Genomic DNA, 18,387 nt, shown 5'->3' on the forward strand with positions numbered 1-18,387 from the left:
CAAAAAAAAATTCTGGGTGCGCCACTGAGACTGGGGATGTCACTCTACTTGGGATGTCATTGTACTTGGGATGTTACTGTACTTGGGATGTCATTCTACTTGGGATGTCACTGTACTTGGGATGTCACTGTACTTGGGATGTCATTGTACTTGGGATGTTACTATACTTGGGATGTCATTCTAGTTGGGATGTCATTCTACTTTGGATGTCACTGTTCTGGGGATGTCACTGTACTTGGGATGTTATTGCTTCAATTTCACATTTTATTCCGTTACTTTAAATTATCGATGCCCTTCTAAATAACTTGATGAATTTCAATCAATCAAAAGGGTATTAATTTTTAAAATGAACATTGATGGAGTGAGTTGTTATGGACATGTTGAAAGAGGCGTCACGGGTCCTGCCACGGTAAACGTCGTGTTGACCACGTTGGACCCAACTTGTCTCTTTTGGTCTGGTTGCTGGCCGCCGCCGTACACCGTAAAGACCCCGGGCTCAAGTACCAACGCGTTGGTGAATACTGCCCTCACGCGGGCCGGTATGGTCAGGTAGTCGGTCACTTTGTTGTACGGGGTTGTCCTGAACCGGTTGAAAGCTGCCAGCTGGATGTTGGGCGTGGTCACAGATGCATTGTGCCATTTGATATAGACTTGAACAGTCTACAGAAAAAAACAACGAAAAACAGAGAGTATTATTTTTTTTACTATGTTCTCATGATTCAATATTCTTTGCACATTTCAAATACAACATTAAACTTGCACTTCGAGTGAGTTTGTTCGCGAAATAGGCATCACAATAGTTTGACAAACATCACTCGAACCCACGGACGGTAGTTGACCATTGTTGAATTGACTAAAGATCTTTCCTTGCCAAGGTGTGGTTGATACTTTGCACCAACTACGGGAGATCAACGTCTCGATGTTGGTCGTATCGCTGTTTACCAATAGCCATTATGGTGGACTTTGTTACGAAAACAGCGACCTCTCTTGTTAGACTGTGGCCAGGTCATTCACGAGGTCACTCGAACTGAGAAGTTGAACATGTTTGACCCTTCCATTGGTATAATGAAAATTTTCATCACAAGAAGTGTATCTGTGTCATTGATCTTTTGATCTCCGTCTTATTGTAACATCCTTTAAAGTAGACTTGATAGGGGCGCTATTTGGTGTGGTAACACCAAATATTTACCCAAAAATTGTATTTACCCAAATATCTACCGACTCCGAATACTAACCTTCAATTGGGTTGTATCCGATGTTCCCCAATACCTATGTTCCCCAAAACATGTATGTTTTACAGTTCCCCAAAATCCTTAGGGTTATGGTTAGATGGTTAGGGTTAGATGGTTAGGGTTAGGGTTGGGGAGCACAGGTATTGGAGAACATTGGTATGCACCCCCATTTGTTGTATCCACCCGCCATGCCACAGCAAATGGCTACAAGTACCTTAATAGGATAGCGTATAAGTGCGTCACCGAAAAACCGTACCTCATATGCATAGGAAGTCCCAGTGTTTACCAGTGTGACGTATACCATCAGGTTATCGCAAGGATGGATTGTCGTGTTTCCCACAGTGATGTTGATGTAATTGAATTGAGTGTACGAGAGGCCGTAGCCAAAGGGGTAGAGCGGGTCTCCAGTAAAATAGCGGTAGGTGCGATTGGTCATGTTGTAGTTGGTCATGGCAGGGACCTAATAAAGAGAAACAACAATTATTGTGTTACCCGAATCCATTGATGTGTTCTCACATTCCAAACTTGTTAGGTCATTTGTAATGATTGCCCCCCGAACAAAAAAAATATTTCAAAACATTTTGTAAATGGGCCAGAGACAAATATTCAGTATCTGCAGTTTTCATTTAAGTCCTTTGCGACTTTAGGAAATGCGGTCTGGCTTTTTTGTCATATGTTTTCCTGTCAAATTACATGTTGGATTTCAAAATGTTACAGGAAAATGGATCTCTAGAACCCTAGAACCTCTCGAAATGGTTCTGGTTGATGACTCTTTACAAAAAAAAACACAAGTTAAGTTGAAGTTCAATCAGTATTCTTTCATAGTATTCTATCATTTTTAGTCTAATAATGTCTTACAAAGCAACCGATAAGCGAATCGAGTTGTGATTACCTGGTCCAGTGACCTTGGCCACGTGAATGGCAGCTTCCCGGACGGACTGGCGTCTGTGGGGAATTGACTGTTGATCAAGACGTTATGCACAGCCGTACCCGTAGCTTGGGCAGGGTAGAAACACTCCATGATCGCGTGGACGCCTGTGCTGTTGTCAGCCCAGCCGATATCGAGCGGACCGCCGTTGAACAGAAGAAGAATCAAGGGTTTGCCTACAGCTGCAGTGTAAAGATTTAGTAGCCAAATTCATGGAACTGATAAGAACAGAAATTTTCCAGGGTGGTGCGGGGGGGGGGGGGGGGAATCCGCTTAGCAAAAAACCCAACAGTTGACCAGCCTAAATATCATTTCGAGTATGTTGCTGTCAAAAAGAACCCACAAGTGGGCTTTGTCACACTAGAACCCCAAAAGTTTTTGTAGGTGACGATTCTAGTTGAAACCAAGAAGATTCTATTTAAAATGTCGACTGGTTTCAATTGGAAATAACTGGTCTCTATGTGTTGGATTCTATACTACGTAGTATCAACTGGTAAATCAATTGGTATCAACAGAAACCAGCTGAAGCAAGTTAATAAACAGTTATCAACTAGTAATTCTGATGGAGTCATCAGTTGAACTGGTTCAACTCGTATTCCCATCTTGGTTCTCATGATTGGGATTGTTGTCTTGAAACAATTCCGCTCAGCACCACGATGTAATTGGACCCAGGTTAAAAAGGCAAGTATAGTGACAATAAAGGAATAAATAAGTTACACTTGTGATTAGTTTATTTCGTTTGTAGCACTATCCACCCTGACTTCAATCCCACCCCAACCCAAAACCTACATGTATACGAAGACCCTTAGTGTCTCCTTATTATGTTGCTATTGTTTGGAATTATTTTTTTTTCTGGACATGTTCCATATGGTTTTTGCACGAAAACCTCCCGAGGACTCTGCCTCAGGTCCTCGGGGTTATTGAAGGTAACCCATTGTCCCAGGTCCTCAGACGTATTAAGGAAAACAAGATCACAAACTATTTGTGTTGACAGGAATGCGACATACCATATTTGACAGCGTTCTGCAGGAGCTCCAGCTGGTGGCCAGGTAGGGACATGTTTCTCCTGTCGAGTCCCTCATTCTCCACCTGAGTCCCTAGACACAAAATGGTACAGCTTCATTAAACCTTGGTCACGTGACGGGTCATGTGAGGGCCTCAACAACACCAGTTGATAAAGAAACCGTTATGGTGTCGCAAGCTCCTGATACGAGCTCTGTAAACTCTTGTCCCAAAAGGGTATCTTTTATTTACTTCATTAATCTTGTTCCTTTGTGTTCCTTCCCCTAGTGTTCACTTAAATTGACTCTCAAGTGAAGAACATTGACTCTCATGAGAATCCGAAGGGATGGATTCTTTCGGCAAGCGGGCAGAGAAAGTCTGCTCACCAAACCAAGGTTTCAGCCTTTGCTTTGGTATATAGGAGTTATTGTCCCCTAACTTTAGGCGGAATGCGCCCAAACACAGGTCATGTTCTCCTTCATATTTAATTATGTGGTGCTAATACAGAACAATTGAAGTATTTCCAATACTTAATGCTTCAGTGTAAGGCAAACCTTTGGACTATTTCCCTTTGGGTATCATAGGACAAAATGGGCCTTCCAAATAATCATATTAAGGCAGAGTTGACGCCTACGCCGGAACCCAGTCGAGGTTTCGAAAACACCTGTACTCTAAGACCAAAAGGTGTCCAGGTATCTCTTAGGGCATCCTGTTGTTATGTATTAGATACATAGAAAGACTAGAATAACCATCGCACAGGATAGAATGACAGACAAAAGCAAGATGTTTAGCATCTCATAATTCAGCAAAAATAATTGCAAGAAGCTGTGAGACCCGGGAAGGGAAAGAAATACACTGTATTGTATTTGGAAGGTACAGCCATGAAAGGCTTGAGTTAAAACCATCGACCTGGTTGAATGATTTAGGCAATAAAAACTTGACCGTCACGTCTTTCCCCGGAATTGTACAAGCTTTTAGGGGTTATGGTAGACACAATAAGGGGTTCTATTTGGGGCTTGGGGTAATTTTGTGCGTGCTCGCCATATCTCAAAAAAGGCTCAGTACCCGTCCCAAGACACGCAATCACAAGATCAACTCCTGTCACTGCATCCATGACGGCCGTTTGGTTGTACTGGTCACAGATTGGGTTGTTACAGCCGGCTGCCAGCCGTTGAGACCTCCCGAGACGTCTCAACCCATCCCAGGGCGTTGAGATAAATTTGGGATCGGTTTGCGGTGCGTAGCTGCCAAAAAGGTCTTGGGGAGAATTGGCAAACGGACCAATTATCTAAGATAATGGATATAAAAGAAAGACAGGTAATGACAATATAATTCTTCTAACTTTTAGAAAACATTCGAGATGATATTTGGCCATTGGGTAAGGCCTATTTGCCACCTGGCCCCCACCCCCAAAAAATTATTCGGTGGGTTGCCAAAACGTCCCCCAAAACATGTCCTCAAACGTGGTTCCATCCCAACTGATTGGACCAAAACCATGAAGTGTTTCAATCGACAAAACCAAACAACAGAAACGCCGACTTACTGCGATTTTGTTAACACGACCAATCGGCAGCGTGTTGTTCGCATTCTTCAACAAGACGAAGGACTGTACGGCGGCCAGAACGGCAAAATTCTGATGCTGAAGGGATTCCACCTCCTCGGAGGCCTGCAGCCTGCCCCACGGATTCATCTCGGGCGGGTCGAACTCCCCTAGTCTCAGCCTGGTGTAGAAGAGCGGCCTGACCAGCTGCCGCAGCTCGTCCTCCGTCACGAGGCCCGCCTGGACTGCCTTGGTGAGGTTGGTGTAGACGTTCTGGGCCCAGTCAGCCTGCTCCAGGTTGCATCCGGCTTTCACGCCAGCCACCGCTGTCTGGAGAGGGGTCTGAGTGTAGTTGTGTTTGAGGAAGACGTACTCCAGGGCGTTCCGTTCGCTGACCACATATCCTTTGAAGCCAAACTCGGTGCGCAGGATGTCGGTTAGAAATCGCTGGTCTACACAGGCAGGAATGCTATCGATACTAAAAGGGGAGAGAAATGTAACGCTCAAAACATCGATCGTCTTTCATTTCCAATGATTCGCCAATGTTGTAGACTAATATTAGACCACATCCTTTCGGCTGATGCAGCATTGCTAATGTTGCAAGCATTATGACTTTGAGCCCCATAGAACACGATAGCACAGTTGATATAGGTCTCCGGTCGAGTCGAATTCCGTTTATAAAGATTTCTTTGTTTAACCATGCGTTAATGAAGATGTGCACTGATAATTAACATACGCACCTGTTGTAGCTGCACATAACACTGTAGGCCCCTGCTTTGACGCATTCACGAAACGCTGGTAGATATGTCATATACAGATCCCTCTCTGTTGCCTGCAAAGGACAAGGTCGACGTTAGTGGCGAGGCGCTTATTCCGTTAAACCCTGGACCTGTACTCCTGTTAGCTTGGTTCAGACCCTACCATACGTAATGTGAAGTTACTTTTTTCCCCGTTATGATACATATTTTTTTTGGAACCATTCTTTTTAATATATTTATCTTTGGTTTTCTTCTTCGTCCTTCCTCCACATCGTCCTCTTTTCGTGTTACAAACAACATCAGTGCCTTGGCGTTTTCAAGGAATTCATGATTTCGTCACACTCTATACCTTCCTCGGATACCCAGACCCAACGTTTTATTTAGCCTGACCCTTTTCCGGATCAAAAATGACACTTTTCTGGGTCAAAATGATGACCTTTTCAGCCAAGGTTGTTTTGGGGGAAAACGACAAATAGAAAGTGTCACTTTTGAGCCGGAAAAAGGGTTTGGCAAAAAAAAAACCGGTTTCAGACCAGGGACTTTTTAAAGTGCACAAAAAAAGTAGGGAAAAAAAACATATTGAAGCAGTTTCCAAAATAGTTTCATTTTTAGCTCATATCTTAAGGGTTAGCTTCTATCTTAAAGAAACGGCATTTAAAGGATATTACCCTTCTCGGACATATACTACATTTTCAAACAGAAAACTCCTTGCCCACTGGCTACGCACATTTCCTTTTTGAATAATTAACCTAGAGAACGAGGGCAGGCAAGAGTTCCTTTTCTTCCAAGACTTTCTTTCTTCCCTCTTATTTTGCTTCCTCCCTCGCCCCGAAAAATTTGGGTCAGGATCCACCAGTGCACGTACCCCGGCATTGAAGGTGTATCTGGAGCTGGGGTAGTCCTCTGGTCCGCTGTAGACCGCGAAGTGTTTGCATCCGGCCGCCGTCCGAAGGTACCGGGCTGCTGGTCCTTGCAGCCCCTGCAAACCGTTGACGAACGCCTTGGCCATCTCGCCGGTCAAGTAGGGATCCTCACCGTATGTCTCCTGGGTGAAAAAGCACAATATTTTGACAAAGATTGAAAAACTTTCGTGTTTTTTTTTAGTTGCCGCTTCTTACTTAGGACTAATCGAGTCCATTGAGGATCAATCATGTTGGGACAAAATGTCTGTCATGGTAGTGGTTCCAATTGTTTACATCGTTTAGAAATAGGGACATGGGGCCTCCGAACAAACTGTTCCGGATAATAAACAGTAAATTAATTCATCCGATGTCGTTTTCTGGCCATTTTTGTATCCCATATCTCATGATCCACATGGGCTAGTCTGTTTACGGTAACAATTAGACCCAATCTGTAAGGAGCGCGCTCTCGATGTGTACTAAAGTTTTGGAGTTTGAAAGTGAAGTTTCAAAATGATCGTATTTTAACCAGAATTAATTCCTGGGCTGAATTCGGACTTAATGTCCTTTTATACATAAAATACTTCAATTTGCGACGAATCAACACACCTTGGGAAATTCCTAGTTTTTGAGTAAAATCTTTATATCTATTTCGTGATAATCATGTGGAGACATGTGGAGATGTATACAATCTTTTGTTCCCTATTGTGCACAATCATGTCTTCACAGGTTGTTACAACTGATAATGTAGTAACCAACCGATAACGTATCACCAACCGATAATGTATCACAAATTGACCGATATTGTATCACTAACCGATAATGTACCAAAAATTGACTGATAGTGTAGTAAAATTTGTATCCGATAATGTATCATGTGTCGACGGATAATGTAACTACAAAATAAGTGTATCCGATAATGTATCACCACGGAACGGATACTGTATCAACCGATAATGTATCAAAAATCAACCGATAATGTATCAGTATTGGGAAAAGGTGGAAATATTGCAAATTAATTAAAGTCTAATAAGTGCCTTTACTATGATGAGTCCCCACTCGAGGAAGTTTATCATTAAGAATATTTTTTTTTAATTTGGGAGGTAGGAAGTTGCTGTGGTTTGGGGACGCTCTACTTCCAAGTGGGCCTAGGCTAGTGGCGTATCCAGCTTTTGATGTCGGGGGAGGGGGGGGTTACCGCACTCGCACATCCGCGCCGAAATGTGGACAAAATCTTTTTTCCGGACATTTGACCTCCATATGGGCTCCGTGCTGCGACACAAGAGGGCGCGTTTTACCACTTTTGAGAGCCCCATGGACGTACGTACGGGACCATTGATCCCCGTATGGAGATCAATGGACGGGACACAGCATGTGCGTACTGTACTGTACTGGTTCGCCCGCAAAGTTCCACACCACTTCCAGAATGTGCCAGAATGTGGCTATTAGCAGCAGTGTCTTCGCATGAGCGTCAGGCAACGTCGGCGCGCGCATACGTTCAATTTAACTTGCGATGGTCTCCCAGACTATTCCCTCTCCCAATAACTTTGCATCATTCAAAATACGCGCTGTGGATGAACCGGGAACACAGTGGCGAGGCATGTGTATAGCAAAACTACCATCTGAAATGATCGTGTAACTTGAGCTGTCACAAAAGATACAATGTAACAAGTTTACCGGATTTAGGCGGCAATCGTCGATGATAGTGTAGATGCGATCAAGCTTCATGGGTCCCTTGTCGTCCCCAGTCGATTTTTTTCTTACAGATTTGAAAAGGGCACAATCACAGCATTACTGCTCATTTAGTGGGGGGATGAGGGGGGAGGGGGATGAGGAGGAGGGGGGTCGATGAGGGGGGGGGTCGTGCCATATTTTCAACGGGGAGCGCTGATAAAATCCTACAATCATGTACACAATATTACTGTACCGTACAAAATAATGCCTCGGCTTTTTTAGGGGGGGGGGCACCGTTTGCATGTGACGTCATTTGTTATTTGTCTACCCACTGACTTCAGTTTCTTGAACCCATACAGTTTGGAGTCCAAACGTCACGAGCCTGCCGTTTCCTTGATGCCAACACAGGCGCGGATCCGGGGGGGGGGGTCCCAGCTGTGTCCCAAAACAAGTTGCATACAAATTCCTAAAAAAAATAATGCAACACCCCCCCCCCCCCCCTCTGCTGTGACATCCCCCCCCCCAAAAAAAAAAATTACTGGTATAATGTCCGCCTGTTCAAAATGCGGACGGAGGCAGCTTAGTTAGGGGGTATTTTTACACCATTCTGTAATCCAGTGTTAATAATTGTCAAATTTGAACAGCGTCCCCTATTGAAATATGATACCCCCCTTCCCCCAGTTTTCGGAGGCCAAGTGTCCGGAAAGAAAATCCTGTGTACATTTTCAGATTGTTTTGCTGATGAACCCCCCCCCCCCCGCGAAAATTCCTGGATCCGCCCCTGCAACAGTAGCGTAAATCTGTGCTGGGGACTTGGGGATGGGGGATAGCCAAAAAAAAGAGTCCTGGCCGTGAAATACAAACGGGGGGGGGGGCTTGCTGGAGACCACATAACACTGGGGGCGCTGTTCATGATACAGACGTCCCAGCGCATTTCAAGCTATTTATATTTTTTTCTCCCTTTCTCAGTACTATTTAATACATTTCGGCGGTTGGAAAGTTTGAAAAATACCTCAAAATCTGCCCTTTTTCTCTATATACAAAATAATGGGGACAGTGGTGATCAACTAGCCCAGACCCCCCTCCCTGGTCAAAAAGTGGGGCGGGATAATCGGACATAAAACAAACATTTGTGTACACCTTTTCCCCCATACTGATACATTATCGGTTGATTTTTGATACATTATCGGTTGATACAGTATCCGTTCCGTGGTGATACATTATCGGATACAGTTATTTTGCAGATACATTATCCGTCGACACGTGATACATTATCGGATACAAATTTTACTACACTATCAGTCAATTTTTGGTACATTATCGGTTAGTGATACAATATCGGTCAATTTGTGATACATTATCGGTTGGTGATACGTTATCCGTTGGTTACTACATTATCAGTTGTAACACAGGTCATCGCGTACCAGATTGTATGAAATGACTCCACAAGGAAAAAAAATCCAGTATGAATGAACCCAAAGGGGTGCATACCTATGTTCCCCAATACCGATGTTCCCCGAAATCCTTACCCTTACCCTAACACCAACACTAACCAGTAACCCTAACACCAAGGATTTCGGAGAACATCGGTGTTGGGGAACATAGGTTCTGGGGAACATCGGGTAGACCCAAACCAAAGGTGTACCTGATTCCTTCCCCATAGCGGATGTCTCATGATGTTAACGACTGGACTGAAGCAACTCAGTCCGCAGTGGTCCCGATGGATCCCATGCTGTGTGAAGTTATTGTACTTGGCTCGAACTTCTTCGCTCGTTGCTGAAGCTAAGCTGTTTGCCAGATCAACACTGCAAAGGAGTTTAAACATCATTAATGCCTCTATTTAGAGCATTCACTTTCGAAAAAAATATTATTTGATAGATATCTTAAAGTAGATAGTATGATTGAACTAAATTAAGTTCCTTTTTATATTTGAAGTGTTGTTTCTCTCAAAGTACCTTCTCACATCACCACCCCCTCCCATCATTTTGGAGAAGGCCAAAATGAGCTTATATATGCTTTACTGGTAAATCAAATCGCGTGTCCCTAAAGAAAATGAGCACTTCAACTTCACACCTGAAAGACGCCGCGATCCCTATGGCCTGCGGGAAGGAGGTTGCATTTCCCGCTTGCACATCCCCGCGCAGGCACTCCGTGTTCCAGTTGTAAGGGCCGATGCCCAGCCGAGGGATCGGAGGCGTCGGGCCGTTGGGACCCGCTCCACCGCGGGCCAACTGGAGGACGATGTCATCCAGCTCTAGTCGGGAGATCAGGTCGGCAAGTCGCTCCTCCCACGGAAGGGAGAAATTCTGGAAAGGAAACTCCGTCGACGACGCCAATAGTGCGTTCGTCGACAACAATAGGGAAAGCAGCGATATTAACAAATATTTCGCTGCCATTCTGCGGGAAAACTATTTAACACCAACGATGTGCATTTTCGGTGCAAGCTTAAAACTTTAGTCTTTGACCTGGTATGGTACACACAGTTTGGAGGGTTTTTTTCCACGCTGAGAGTCACCTTAACATGACAGTAAATAGATTCGAGTAACCGGACTTTGGGTCCCGAGTGACAGATTCGTCATATCTGATTGTCAATTTATATTCTCATGCCTCTGATTTGTTGTACAACTATTCTGGTGTTTTATAAAAACATGACAATTAACAGTGAAAAAAAGGAACAAGACTTCACTTTATGCGGTTTTTATTAACTAAGCAATTACGCTATGATGTGTATACTTATTCAAAGCCTTATCTTGCATACTTTTCAGCTGTGCACGGCAATACAGACCTGTAAAGAAAAGGCAACTATCCGCATTTGACACCCTATTAGAGACGCAGGTGAAGTACTTCTTGCTCGGCACACACTCAAGTCATACACAACACAAAGTTTATTGTCATACACAGCAACAAGTAAGTTCAAACAATTTTAATTACCAGGCTTATTTTACGGTATATGTAATCAGCATGCATAAACGGTCAAAGTTTAACGGTCTAACAGTCTGTCGATGCTAACCAAAAACAAACACTTCAAACCAAAAATAGTAGCAATCATGGGGAACCGATGGGGAGAAAAATCAGGCAGGATCAACCGAATATTTTGGTGTATTCGTGCTGAAAGAACGCAACTTGTGCGCATAGCCATTTTGTGAGCAACTTTTCCCAGCATCTACGAACCCAAAACGTCAAACACGTCAGCGTACCTGTGTAATTTATAAACAATACCCCCCCCCCCCCCCAATCCATACATTTCTGAAAATTACAGCAAAAGCAAATGTTGTACAGCGGGTTTTAGAATATGCGTTCAATTTCTCTGGAGGCGTGAGAGAACGAGTTTTTTCAACTGTGATCGAAAATGTTGGTACTGCAAGCAATAAACGATCGGGTTGACCAACATGTTGCAACCTACAAGTGGGGAAAATATCTCATATAACAACAATTTCGTTCTCTTGTCAAATAATATCAAGTTTTGAAAGTAATAGATCTGCGCGGGCGTCCAACACAAGACGAACATGATGCTTATTATCAGCGTAGTGCTGATGAGATTATTCTTAGCTTTGCTTATTACATTCGGAGCACCATTCACTGGATTAACACATTTCTTGGTTAGCATGATGAGAATCCGTGTGTACGAAAATGTAATGACAGTGATAGGTACCAGGTACTGGATTGCAAAGGGTACTGTGTATACAAAGTAATCCCATCCAGATTTGAGATTCACCATCTGACAATGCCCCTGGTGAGGTTCAGTGAAAAATAAAACGGGCACGCCATCAATGCAGCCTACAATCCAGGCAGTGGTGACGACAATCTTCAGCTTTGATTTGGTCCATGTGTTGCGATGTTTCACCGGGTAACAAATCGCCATAAACCGCTCAACCGATATGATGACATGGTTGTACGTGGATGTAACACAGACGCACCAAAGCGCGAAATCTGAATACATGAGGCGACAAACAAGTTGGTCATTGATGCTTCTCTCCATGGATACTGAAATGCGTTGAGTATTGATAACGACATGGAGGAAGAAGAACAGGATTCCAGCAATCGAGTCAATGATGGACTGGTGCAGGATGAGACGATTTGTGAAGGAGCTGAACACTCGTCGTCTGAGCAGCATAACGGTGATGACCATGCCGTTACCAAGCACAGCCAGGCAGGCGAGGATTGTATTGACTGCATCCAGCAGACGTCTTAGTGGCCGTGGCTCTGGAAACCAAGCATCGTTTGTGCCGTTCCCTAAGTCGATGCCAAACAACACTTCCTGCTGCCCACTTGAAGACATGATCGCACACTTTCTGGAACAGAAACCTAAATAGGATGTTTGTCAATTTCCGATACGACATTTGTTTTTATTCTGATCCTTATCATTATGTTGAACCTTCTGAAGCAGTTATCGTCGTGCATCTGGGTGGCCTGCATGTTGTCATCAATATCTGTTGTCTCTTCCTTTATATCTACCCATAATCATTAACCAACTGTTAAATAGCATAATTGGTCCATCAATATTAATTTTGAAAAGCCCATGTCGTTAATTTTCATGGCGCTCTCTCCTATCTGGGCTGGATTGAGTGTTCCGTAGGCCCTAGGCACCAATGTTCCGTAGGCCCTATTCCACACTAGGCACCAGCACAAATGTCATGTTGTTTGGTAAGCTGTACTATGTTTCGTAGGCACTCATTTTTTTCATAGGCCCCGAATGTTTCGTAGGCCCTAGGTACAGTGCCTACCGTGCCTATTGGATAATCCGGGCCTGCATGGCTCCTATACAGACCAGTAATGAAGGCAGTTTGATTGACTACGAAAAGCAATTTCCCAGAGATAGCCATGCTTAGAGCGGTGATAAGATTAAGTGCATTTGTACTTTAAAGCGCAGGAAATAATTAAGCAGCATGCCGGACTCTGAAGCCAGGCCGGCAAAGAGTGTGTCTAAGATCGTAAGAGTGCATTTATATCATTTCTGCGGGAAGAGTATTAAACACCAATTTATATCCATCATTGGCAATTGACTCCTCGCCGACTGAACTCGACTTGCAGTAATGATGAAAATAGAACATGCAAGTGACGTGAAGAAACAAATGTCTTACTGCTGAACATCTTCCATGACACATTATGCGATCAAATAAGTCTTAAGAAGCTAGATGCAGGTGCAGATAAACGATCGTTGTCATAAGTAAGATTTGAGGCTTTGCATGGTGGAGATACTAAATAATGAAAGGTTTGCAGAAACACCATGTGCGAATAATTTCTCAACTAAGAGAAACTCGACGTTCCGGTCAGCGTGCTCTGACCGTCTTCTTGAGAGTGCCTAAGCTCTAAGAAAATAACACTTAAGTAGAAGAAGCGGAACCGATGAAGTGTGAAGTTGCATCCTGTGTGTGGATGATCTGGCCCCCACTCCTCCAGACTGATGGGTCTCCTATTCCCTAGGTCCTCAACCTTCACCTTAGACTGTATGGGTCTCCTATACCCTAGGTCCTCCCTCTACTGAGACTCCAACCCCACTGTTCCACTTCAGTGGGCACCAAGCTTGCTCTAGGCTCCCAGCTACTTGGCATCCACACAGGATGCAACCTCACACTTCATCGATTTCGCTTCTGCTACTTAAGTGTTACTTTCTTAAAGTTTAGGCACTCTCCTGAAGACGGTCAGAGCATACTGACTGAAACGTCGAGTTTACCTCTGGTTCTTTTCAGAACCATTCTCTTAGTTGAGAAATTAAAAAACCTTTCACTATGTGATCATTGTCATATTTTTGTCATGGAAATTTTATAATAGGGATGGAAATTATATTGAACAAACTCTCATCGTATACGTGATGCACATACAGTAGCTAATGTTTTTTAATGACTGGTGCAGTTTAAACAAAAAAAGGAGCAAAAATCGCGCCGAACCAGATTTTCCAGAATACAGGGTGGCAAAAAAAGTGATCGAAATAGAAAAAAAAATAATAAGTGGCTCTCTCCATTTGCATAAGAATAATTAGGGATAAATTACATGTTATCGACTAGTAACTGTGAACATTTCACATAATTTGCATACTCTATTTCCAAACCTGTCACTATTGTGATAAAGAGATTACACATTTCAGCTGTCCACCACTGATTAAGCACCGTTCTACGAACTGACGAATATCCATTAAATACAATGAAACACGAACGTTTTTGCACCTCCGTGAATAAACGAAAACTTGCAAAGGAAACTGACAACAAAATCCTCATCAAGTTTTCAGGCAAAAAAAGAGCTGACTTGTTCCTCACATTCAAAACACAAAATCTGACAGTAAAAATAATGCTTCAGTCTTGACTCAAATGATTAATATCTCAAAAATGTTTTTTGAGTGGCTGCGTATAATCTGTAATTCTCACTCAAGTCAATAGCTTTCAATTGCATTCCATGTACAGCTTTACAAATAGTTTCTTTACATGCATAACTTCTGATAGCATGGATCAAATTCAGTTTTCAGATGAGTGGAGCAACATGCTCTTTTATGACAAGTTTATTAGTATACATCAAATTTGATTGCTTTTTAAGAAAAATCTTTTATCAAGGTCATTTTCTTTTTTACTCACCCTGTATGACAATTATTAGGTTCGAATGAAACAATTGGGAGTGAATGCACCCTGAAAGATCGGCTGTTGCAGTCATTGAAATGGCTCCTGAAGTTCATGAAGTAGAAAAATCGGTACGTAAGATTCGCCCGTCTGAATAACAATTGATTTGAGTTGACGTCCACGTAGATGCGTCGGATGCGGATGGAGTGACTCAAAGAACGCTGGTCTGAAACGGATCTTTTCCGATGTAAAAACAGGGTCTCACTACCTCTGTGTTCAAACAGAGATGGCTTGCCCGTCCTCTAAGCGGTTTCGACGGCACCTCTTGAGTACTATAGTTTTCTCAACTCTGAGCGAAACTGCTCGTACTTGATGCAGTCAAATGTCCGGGTTGACGAACATGTCGCAGACCAACAAGCTTGTAAACTGATAGTACAAAAGAAGGCTCCAATCTTTGGAAAATAGTTCGCAAAGGTAAAACACCTCTGTTGGTGTCCGGCACACCACAGACATTATGCCTATCAGTATAGTAACGAGGACGTTCTTCGTAGCTTTGTTCATAACATTCCGAGCACCGTTCATTGGATTAACAAACTAAGGTGTAAGATGAGACGATTTGTGAAGGAGCTGAACATCTTCGTCTGAGCAGCATAACGGTGATGACCATGCCGTTACCGAGCACGGCCAGGCAGGGGATGATTGCGCACACGGTATCCAGTAGAGGGTTTGGTGTCAGTGCCCAGTCGTCTTTCGTGCTGTTTCCAAATTGTGCCATCATTCCTACAAATTATCAAAGGATGCTCGATGTCTGGTTAATGTTTTAGCCAACAATTGTGAGCTTCAAATATGTTTCCACAAATGAAATTGACTCTTTTCACCCGTGGAGCTCAATCGTTGGCGAAAGATACATTTCTATATTCATCAAAGTCAGTCACTTCAGCGTTTTTAACTTGTTGAATATGTGTGAAACGCACGTTAAATGTCATTCTGCGATTGCGTACAAATAAGGCTGGCCCTGTATTACCATGCACATTCATTTTAAATGAAGCATCAACAAAGCGCAACTAAATTATCCATGAGACACATCTAAAAACGCTGATCAGTCAGACAATGTGGTGGCACGGGTGGCTTGTGCGTAAAGCGCTCGCCTCTCACCAAGGTGACCACGGTTCGAATCCTGGCCGCGGATCGCATGTGAGTAGAGTTGTGCGTTGGTTCTCTCCTGTGCCACGAGGGTTTTTCTCCGGGCCCTCCGGTTTTCCTCCCTCCGGAAAAATCAAACACTTTCGATCTCAGGCTGTGCTCCGTGGTCTTATATGGGTCAATGTGGCCGGCAGCCAGAGGCGCCTTTACGTGCCAGCGGCCCGACCACGTTGTAGCCGCGTCCTTCGCAATTCAGCATCCGAGCTGCGAGTAAGGATGATTAGCCTCCCAAATTATTATTATTATTATTATTACAATATTTGTGGCGGAGATAAATAATGTAGAAGTTTTGCTTTTCAGTTACCATAGAGATGCACTCGCTCCCTACGTAGCAAGAAAATTGATTTTGCATTTAATACGCATGCATGCGCTTATAGCCAAGCTTGTCACCAAGTCCGTTTAAGATCGGCGTGGGGCCTGATCGCCAATAATATCCCTCGCCTTCAGCTCGGGCCATTATCGGGGTCTGTTCCCCACGCCGGTCTTAAACGGATTTGTTTGAAACCGGTCAAGCACATATTTATTCCCTTAAATAAGCCTATTCATTGGAACTTTTTTTCCATCGATCTTGTGTACACAATGTGCCGGTATAGTACAGGGTAATCATAATACAAAAGTATTGCCGTAGCTCTCTTCACCACCAGACAAAAACCAGGCTACGAAGCGAATACAATTATTGGCAGATAAAATGCGTGTAGTTCATTACGAACGTGTAAACAAGGGGGCCAAAAGTGTCTGGAAACAGCTGTTGGTCAGTCAAATAAAATGCTCCCAAGAGAGAGAAAAAAAACCAACTGTTAACTTTAAATTATTCAATAAACTGATTATGTAGGGCTCTACACCTTAATCATCTCCGACAACAAAAGAATTTCCCCTAAAAATTGAAGAATAATTTAAAAAAACAAAACCTATCCAGGGCAAACATGTACAGCAAACACATAAGACTATATTTCTTTACGTAAAAGGCACTAAATTAAAGGTTTCATGAGCTTTTGTGATCCAGATGATTGACACAATTGATGGCAACTCTTAGAATGGGACTGACGTCAATATTAACAATTTTACAGACTACTACATTCATTCATTCATTAAATGGTTTCTAAATCAATCATGACTCGCAGCTAAGGGCTGAATTGAACATGATTTACAGTGTTTGGAACAAAGTAGTAATCCGATTAAAAAAAATAGGAACATTAAAATATTACAAAAAGTACCAGATAGTAATGCCATTAAAATATATATATTAACATTAAAATATTAATAAGTACCAGATAAAACTGACCAAAAAAACCCCCCGAATACACGACAAAAACAAATTTACACAAGAAAACTGTTCAGAACATATAATGAATGAACTATGGCATCAACTGCCATTAAAAAGTAACAAAAAAAGTAGGTGTGTGGGAATTAGAGTTAATTAGGAACTATTGAGAAAGCAGATCAGGTGAGGCAAAATCATGACATTGATATAAAACCAAAATTTCCAAACAAAACTGCCATCACACCATCATGTGACAATAAAAAAATATAAAAAATATAGATATATACACATGGTGAAATCTCAACATAAAATTTAAAAAATGCTTCCATTACAGTGATATGACTGCTTCATTTGTGTTCATTCTCCGGGCAGCGGCTGGCGCTGGAATGGCATCCCCGTCCTCCACTCGGTTTCTACGACACCTCCCGATGACCAGGTTTCTCAACTCCGACCGAAAATGATCGTACTTGAAGCAGTAAATGATCGGGTTGACCAACATGTTGCAGGCCAACAAGCTGGTAATCAGGGAGTAAAACAAAATGTCCCAATCCCCGGAAAATAGTTGGCAAATATACAAGATTTCCGATGGTGTCCAGAACACTGTAAACAAAACACCTATCAGCAGCGTTGTAACGAGGACGTTCTTCTTAGCTTTATTCATGACATTCCGAGGACCGTTCATTGGATTAGCAGATTTCTTGGTGAGCGTGATGATTATCTGGCTGTATGTATAGATCAGAATGGTCATGGGCACCAAGTATTCGATAGTAATCACCGCTGAAGCTTCGAAAATCTTCAAACTGGTTACCAGTTCTGTCGGTCGGCAATGCCCCTGATGGGGTTCAGCTATAAACACAAAGTGGGCGCTGTAGATGAAGCCGGTAGCCCATGCGATGCCCACTGCAAACTTCAGCTTGGCTGCGGACCAGGTATTGCGATGCTTCACCGGGTGGCAAGTCGCCATAAACCGCTCCAGCGATATCATGACAAGATTGTACGTGGATGTCACATTGACCCACCAAAGCGCGAAACCCGAATACAAAAAGCGACAGACTAGTTGATCCTTTAAGGTATCCTCGATGGATACTGAAATATGTTTAGCATTTATAACGACCAGGTGTAAGAAAAACATGACTCCAGCAAGGCAGTCAATGATAGACTGGTGTAAGATGAGACGATTGGTGAAGGAGCAGAACACTTGTCGTCTGAGCAGAATAACAGTGATGACCATGCCGTTACCAAGCACAGCCAGGCAGGCGATGAGTGTGTAGACTGCAGCCAGATGAGGGCTCAGGGGATCCAGTAACCAGTCGGCATTTGTGTTATTTCTAAAACTTGCCAT

General features: G+C 43.1%; 3 protein-coding genes across 3 annotated transcripts; all 3 read right to left on the bottom strand.

Annotated features, from left to right (window-relative positions):
- Positions 1–10,429, bottom strand: LOC119736433 (xylan 1,4-beta-xylosidase-like). The gene is made up of 10 exons (XM_038210452.1): positions 10,107–10,429; positions 9,679–9,838; positions 6,326–6,505; positions 5,443–5,534; positions 4,706–5,180; positions 4,228–4,450; positions 3,168–3,257; positions 2,125–2,342; positions 1,489–1,692; positions 1–660 (listed from the first exon to the last, which is right to left on the bottom strand). The coding sequence occupies exons 1-10, from the start codon at positions 10,427–10,429 to the stop codon at positions 370–372; spliced, it is 2,256 nt and encodes a 751-aa protein (XP_038066380.1). The 3' UTR covers positions 1–369.
- Positions 10,430–11,021: 592 nt separating this feature from the next.
- LOC119736434 (galanin receptor 2b-like) lies at positions 11,022–12,312 on the bottom strand. The gene is made up of 2 exons (XM_038210453.1): positions 11,529–12,312; positions 11,022–11,038 (listed from the first exon to the last, which is right to left on the bottom strand). Exons 1-2 carry the CDS (start codon positions 12,310–12,312, stop codon positions 11,022–11,024), a joined length of 801 nt encoding a protein of 266 aa, XP_038066381.1.
- Positions 12,313–17,373: 5,061 nt separating this feature from the next.
- Positions 17,374–18,387, bottom strand: LOC119736435 (cephalotocin receptor 2-like). Its single transcript, XM_038210454.1, has one exon. It carries the CDS (start codon positions 18,385–18,387, stop codon positions 17,374–17,376), a length of 1,014 nt encoding a protein of 337 aa, XP_038066382.1.

Source organism: Patiria miniata, unplaced genomic scaffold, assembly GCF_015706575.1.
Source record: "Patiria miniata isolate m_02_andy unplaced genomic scaffold, ASM1570657v1 HiC_scaffold_3, whole genome shotgun sequence".
NCBI lineage: Eukaryota > Metazoa > Echinodermata > Asteroidea > Valvatida > Asterinidae > Patiria > Patiria miniata.